We start from the raw sequence: 7,623 nt of genomic DNA, 5'->3' as shown, positions 1-7,623 counted from the left end.
CCAATTAAACACTGAACCAATCAAAATGAAAGGTTGAGGGAGTCTTAAAAAATACCTACACTTAGCAGCCTTATTTTTACATGCTGCATATGAAACATTTCTGTAGCTCTGTCTGAATGGCATTTGTAATATAATTTCCAAAAATGGAATTGGGTCATGCTGTTGACATTGCCTGAGGTCCAATTCATAAACGTATGAAAAACTAGTTTTGCCATCTAAATTAAATTGTATTCCATGAATGCATCTACAATACAGTTGGAATAATTTGTTGTTGAATTGAGTTTTTTGAAATTAACCTGTTAAAACTGATCCTAAACATTTAAAACGGAACATTACTGGCTAATCCAACCTTAGCAACTGTTGCTATCTGCCATTTTTTGAGCTTTGGCTGAGAGTTTTGTTTTTCATTTTAAACTATTTTTAACTCACTGTATTGTAAAAAAGTATACAACTTGTCCAGAGAGATTTTTTTCCCTATTTTTCTTGTTTATATATAACATTATATATAATTTTACATTTACTCTAAATTAAAAGAAATAGTTCACCCAAAAATGAAAACTTGCTAAAAATGTACTTACCTTCAGTCCATCCAAGATGTAAATGAGTTTGTTTCTTCATCAGAACAGATTTGGAGAAATGTAGAATTACATCACTTGTTCATTAATGGATGCTCTGCAGTGAATGGGTGCCGTCAGAATAAGAGTCCAAACAGCTGATATAAATAAAATACTAGTCCATATTCCATAACAACACTTCCTCCAGTGAAAAAGTTCATCCCCTGTTGTCCTCTCATATTGAAATCCATTAATCCACTGACATATTTATTTATATTTTTTGGACTATTTTTACTTATAAACAATGCTTGATCTGTGCATATTTCTCTTCTAATTCAGACGAGACAACTTTTTCACTGGAGAAAGGAATATAATGGATGGAGGACTATTTTAACTGGAAACAATGGTTTAAAAAGTTAAAAGTCAAGTTAAAATTTTTTTTTTATTATATTGCTTATCATTTCACAAGATGTTAATTAATGGACTGGAGTCATGTGAAATACTTGTGGATTGTTTTTATAAGCTATTTGGACTCTCATTCTGACAGCACCCATTCATTGTAGAGGATCCATTGGTTTAGGAAGTGATTTAATGCTAAATTCCTCCAAATCTGTCACGATGAAGAAACAAACTCATCTTGGATGGCCTGAAGGGTAGTAAATTTTCATCAAATTGTAATTTTGGTTGAACTAATTCCTTTAATGATGCCACAGTGATGTTAGTATTAACTAAAATAAATTACAGTAGCATAGAGATTGCATTGTAGAAATGTTAGGAATCACTAAAGTTATCAATTAGAATAGAAATTGCTGCTAAATGAGGCTTTTTTACTTATTTCTTATTTATTTTGACTGTGAGAAGCATTTACCTTGATTATGATTTAATCACGGTACTGAATAATTTAAATTTTTTGCAATGTAATAATTCATCCCAGATCCCTTAAGAATAATATCCAAATAATTTTTACCTATTTATGAGCACATTCTACTGAAAATAACATTGACGACATACATTTCCAGTTACTTCCTATGCATTCTGAATTATATGAGTTAGCAGCAATTGCCAAAGTGGGTGCAGCTTAGGTAATAATCAATTACCATTTATTAGTATATTTAATAAATAAAAATAAAAGTAACCACAATTTCTCCACAATCAAAGATTAACATAAGTTACTCAGACAATTGCACAGACAAACCTCCACAGACTCAATGGTGTCCGCAAAATGACCTAAAATAAAAAAGCTTCCCGAGTCTAGTTTCCACATTTTTTCTGCTGTGTGTAACAACGCAAGCTGCCATAAAATATGTTTCTGTATAATTTTTCGATTTCCTTCAGCACTGTCTTCCCGTACACTCCAGGTGCTCCTAGATGCTACTAAATAAAGCTGAAGCGAGGGGTTTTGCAAGACAATGACAATACTTTCTGTGACTCGGCGCACATATTGGCTGAAATTCGTGAAAAATTATATAAAAAATTATAAAAACATACCTTTTCTTCATAGTGAATGTAGGTGGACGCCTCCGGACCAAGGTACTTCACCAGGCTGGAGATCACACCATCTCTTCTCTCCTCCATCTAAAATGAGCACAAAAACATTTGTTCATCAACATATCACAAAAGTATTTAAAAAATATAATTGTGCTTCCATCCTTGTGAAAATGTGCACTTCTAGTGTACTTTAAATCCTAAAAGTATATATGTATTTTTTTAAAAACTGTACTTGCAGATTATATCATATTAATGAAATTAAAGGCTACATGAGTGTCATAACATATTTGTTACATATAAAGGTTTACATCTTACTTAAGAGGGTCAAAAAAGCACTCTTTAGAAATATAAATGTAAACTTTAATACATTTTCATTTAATTGCAAATAACGTCTCCAAACACATTACTTATACTCTTCTAAAGTACATAATCTCCTTAATAAGTATCATTTTTCAAATTATGCTAAACTGTACTTGAACTATGCTAGAACTGGGCTGAGTCCGGTTCTCCAACCTCCATCGATCCGAATAACTCAATCCCTCTTTGGTCTCTGTTGACTCCATGAGTTATGGGCAGAAAGGGGCCAGGCCGCACACCCTTGCTGTTACTACGCCAGCGAATGACAGATGTTAAGGGAACGTATAAAACCCTGCATCTGCATGTTGTGCACACTTCCACTTGAACCGAGTGTCCCGGCCCATAATTCAGCCTACAATTATGGCTTCGCACCAGGTAGGGGGTGGGGCGGCACAGGAAGCATCTGCAGGGGGGTGTTATAAAAGTGCCCATAAGGAGTTGGAGGGCTAGCCACTATCTCTAATGCCTGGCCATAAAACAAACCGCACAAAATTACACTTCATGTCCACACTTCAAAGTTTGCCAGCTCATTCATGTGAAGGTAATGTTGAGTAACGGCAGAAAGCACACGGCTCGGGCGTATTGCGCTGAGTAGTCAGTCTGGGCTCTTCACACATCTGTAAGAAGCAGAGCTTGTCGACAAATGCATTACAGAGTACATGACTCTTCTTCATTTTATGGACAAATCTCAATTAATGGAGGTGACAGTTGGGTATTTCAACATAAAACACTACCAAATACAAACTAGTAATGCTGTATTAGCAAATGAGAACCAGAGCTGGCTTGTCCATCTGATTCATTATGAATGAAGCGACCATAAACTCACTGCTCTCGTCTATTATGAATGACTACAGACGGTCTGGGAAGAAACGAGATGGAAACGTGTTTATCAGACCAGTTCATCTCAAAAAGGGAATTCTGGTTTTCATGGATTTTAGCTGTAGGCTAGCTATTTTCTGCATGCAAGATGTGTGGCCATCTTTGTTTGATTGAGCGACGAGTGACAGATAAATCAATAGTTGGCCACATTATCAGTCAGGAAAAGACTCTTTGAAGACTCAGAGCTGGAAATGTTTGTTTTCCCAAGATAACGGTTCTAGTTTAATCTGTACCAAAGACATTTGGCTAATCGCTAATCTGATATTGCTTGTTTACAGACAATTTGGTTGCTGAAAGACTAGCATACAGTACAAGTATTATTTATATACTAGTACTTCAACTTAAAACATATTTTAGTTAGTTGCCATGTAAGGCAACATTTCTAAATTGCATTTAAGTTGAAATTGTTTGTCTAATATTTACATTTTATTTTAGGTTGATTCCATCTACCCAATTTATTTTAATAGCTAACAGTAACAACGCTGGTGCAGGTCTAGCTGCTGGACCAACTAGTCATTATTTTCTCCAGCAAAATGTAGCTCATGCTGGTTGAGCAAGAAAATGTTGCTATTTTAGATAATTGGTCAGCGTTTTGTTAGGTAGCATGGTTAGCAATTATTCCCTAGATGCTGTAAGTGGGATCAAATGACTTTTGAAATATACATACAAAAAAGCTAATATTACATAATGTTTTGCAAATAATATTATTATTAAATGGCTAACCACCCATTAATTACAGTACATGGTTTTGAAGGCTCCTAAAAGCGTGAAATGAACTTTGAAATGGGAAAATGTTGCTATTTTAGATAATTGGTCAGCGTTTTGTTAGGTAGCATGGTTAGCAATTATTCCCTAGATGCTGTAAGTGGGATCAAATGACTTTTGAAATATACATACAAAAAAGCTAATATTACATAATGTTTTGCAAATAATATTATTATTAAATGGCTAACCACCCATTAATTACAGTACATGGTTTTGAAGGCCATGTACATGTACAATGAACTTTGAAATGGGAATGCTAACAGTTTTCTCCACATATCCACAAGCTCAGCTAGATGAAGAAAACCAGCACATGAGCTTCCAAAACACGACATATGTTTATGAGCAACTCTGCCAGCCTCTTCAGCAGGGTATTGTGACTGTTATGCTTTACTAAGGCGGTTTTTGGGCAACTAAATGTCAATACATATATCTATTTTCACCTCTTGACTCATTGTCTCAGTATTCCCTGAAAGTGTGAAACTGAGAATAGACCTGACATATTAAACTTCCTTCTCTGTATCTCTCACTTTCTCTTTCCATTTCTCACTCTTGCTATATGCTATTAAAATGCATTGCTCTCTTTCCCAAACCCTCAGTCTCATTCTCTCTATCTGTCTCTCACCTTTCTGTCGCACCAGTCACGGGCCTGTACTCCAGTGATGAACCCCACCAGCGCAGGATTGCCTCTGGGGCTGGTGGCATCAAATGTGACGCTTAAAGGGCAGTCCTCGGAGGGACGTGCCACGATTTCCCCCGAGAAACCTTTTTCCTTCCAAAATGCCTGTGAATCAGATCAAACAAAGCAGAGAGTGAACAGCCTTGAAAATTTAAAGCATTCATTCTTTATAAAAAGGGACCAGCGCAATGCTGAAAACGGACATTATCTGCATAAATGTCAACTATATTTGCATAAATTGTAGATTTATGAGCAGTTATATACAATATCTACATACTGATTAGCAACCAAACATCAAACAGGTTTGAAACGATATGAAAGTGAGTAAATGATGACAGAATATTCATTTTTATGTGAACGATCCCTTTAAATAAAACTGTTCTATTAGACTAAAATATTTAACACACTAATGCATATAATGAACTAATTTGTTGTTAAAAAGTGTTTTGCTTTTCCTGAAAAAAATAAGTGCATCCCATGCCAATATAATTAAATAACTAAATATGTATTTTTTTTTTAAGGTAAAAATTCACAATACTAGCTATTTAAAATATATATTATATTTCAATGACAACATTGTAAAACAAAATGTGTTTTGTGGTATTTGTAAATCGATTTAAAAGCATTTACTAAATTAATAAGTCTAAAATGTAAATGAATGCTTTGCATACTTGTGGGGCTCCCATATGTAACTTCAACTGCATTCATAAATGTGTTATACATAATTCATGAATATATGCAATTAAAGATGATAATAAAAGATAAAAACACATTTTTAAGCACTCGGGCAGGGTTTCATGGACTAACAACTGAGTAAGAGTGCGTTGCGCAGAAAATGTTCTCACGCAAACATTCCCAACAGGGATGATCGATCATTATTACTCTGAAATAAAACTTACTGCAGAGTTACTTGGTTATTAAATTTATGATAACACAAACATTTCATATTAATGCAATCTAAGTTTCAGAAGCAACTCTGGGAGTGATTTTTGCATATGTTTGGTTTTCATTGGGCTCTAATTGTGCAAACGTATCCTTACTTTTAACATTTTATGCAGTAGTGAGTGAATGAAACCTATTATCTTATTTAATATGCAAAAGATGTTCGAAAACATCTTTCACAGTTGACAGACAAATCTTATCCTCTGATTAAGGTGGCATCTCCAGTCACTGCAGAGCCCAGATTAAATATTAAATTAAAGTGAGGGCTTATACTGAATATGCTAGTCAGAGCACTAGGAGGCAGCTCTCCATGCCTCTGCACATTTTAACTTCATTATAGAGTTTAATGCAATAGAGCTGTAGGGGAAGTGACTGCACTGTGCTGGGAAAGCCGGTAAGCCAGTTGTGGGTAAGTGGATGGGTTATGCGTGTTACTCACAGTGGGGTACGTGATGATAAACTTCGTCATGTGGCCGACAGGCAGGCACTGGGTGAGGCGCTGGCGCTCAGCTGGCAGGGCAGGCTCGTAACGGATCTGGGCTAAAAGAGAGGGCATAATCAGAGAGCCACTGAATTAAATAAGAAAATTTATTTTAGAAAACAACAGTGGAATGATACTGACATTAAATAGGCAAGACAGCTCTGTTCTTGCAATTTACCCTTCGCAAAAACCCACCCTCCTTAGTTACTGTTGCTATGTCCGACAAGCCATGCCTCTCTCACACTACACACCATGTTCTCACGCAGTGAAAATACATTGCGGAGCAAAGAGGAAACTGACAACATGCCTACAGACAAGATACAGCAGATTCTGGTATGTATAAAAAATTTTTTTTTGTAAGAAATTCAAACAATAAATACCGTTTTGTGGCTCTTTAATGTGTCTTGACAGATCACTGTATTGCCTCAGTTAAAGTGGCACATGTGAACCGATCATCTTTTCATATTTACTTAAAGCATGAAATGAACATGGATGAACATCAGAACTTATTTTATTTCAACCGCGGAAAGACATCAATGCACAATATTTTTCAAATTTAAGTCCACTAAAGTTAATCTACTCTCCTGTCTGATTTGTTTGTCGGGCAAGATGGGGGATTCGGCATTATGGTTGTCAGATCGCCTGTCAATCAAGGTCTTTGCGAACAGTCAATTGCTAGGACCCATTTCTCTAAACTTAGGTCACTTTTTCAAAACTCTTCACAAAAAAACAAACAAAAAAATGGTGTAGAAGCAATTTTCAATCAGAAATTCCAAGCAAATTTCACAACTAATTACAAAGAAATAGCAAGTAACACATTAAGCATGACATTTTGAATAGACAGAAAGATAGAATTACCATGTCATACTTAAATGATCTTTGTTTTATTTACAACTTCAAAAACTTAAAAAAAAAAAGGTGCAGTTATCACAACAGAAGTCAATGTGGACTAAACTGTAGGCCATTTTTATTGGTGTGGCACAAAATACATTAATTGTCTACATCTTTCAGATTACATGAATTCTTTTCATACTCAGACACAACCACTGCCATTGTGTTTAAAGGCCAATTTGCACATTTACATAACTGTTAAACCTAACATAATACAAAACCAAATAAGACCGCAATCTGCTACATTTCTACAGTAATACTATATTGAAATAATTCCACATCACAAAAAAAAGAAATTATATCAAAACAATTAGTAAAAACAACTGTGTAACACCAACACAGATGTTAGGCATTCAATTTCATTACCATCTACACAAAAGGGGACCTGCCCTTACGAAAATTAATAATTTTACTACAAATAAAACCATAAAACCAAGGTAAATATAGTTAAACTATATTTGTTTTGCAACACTAACCAAAGTTCAACCATTTTATTTATAGTAAAACTGTGGTTACTACAAAAAAAAAAAAAAAAAAAAAAAACTGTCAGATTTCCCTCAGCCATTCCCCTTGACTTTTTTTTTTTTTTC

At 34.9% G+C, this 7,623-nt stretch overlaps 1 protein-coding gene across 1 annotated transcript in view; it reads right to left on the bottom strand.

Annotated features, from left to right (window-relative positions):
• Positions 1-7,623, bottom strand: part of LOC107678040 (probable flavin-containing monoamine oxidase A) — a 53,367-nt gene that overhangs the window by 20,254 nt on the left and 25,490 nt on the right. Inside the window, exons 8-10 of the mRNA XM_016473152.1 lie at positions 6,101-6,201; positions 4,666-4,824; positions 2,043-2,129 (exon numbers count right to left, since the gene is read on the bottom strand). Coding sequence (XP_016328638.1) covers positions 2,043-2,129; positions 4,666-4,824; positions 6,101-6,201 — 347 coding nt within the window. The remainder of the gene's footprint in view (positions 1-2,042; positions 2,130-4,665; positions 4,825-6,100; positions 6,202-7,623) is intronic.

This window comes from Sinocyclocheilus anshuiensis, unplaced genomic scaffold (genome assembly GCF_001515605.1).
Source record: "Sinocyclocheilus anshuiensis isolate Anshui unplaced genomic scaffold, SAMN03320099.WGS_v1.1 scaffold260, whole genome shotgun sequence".
Classification (NCBI taxonomy): Eukaryota; Metazoa; Chordata; class Actinopteri; order Cypriniformes; family Cyprinidae; genus Sinocyclocheilus; species Sinocyclocheilus anshuiensis.
This window is presented reverse-complemented; position numbering and strand designations above follow the sequence as displayed.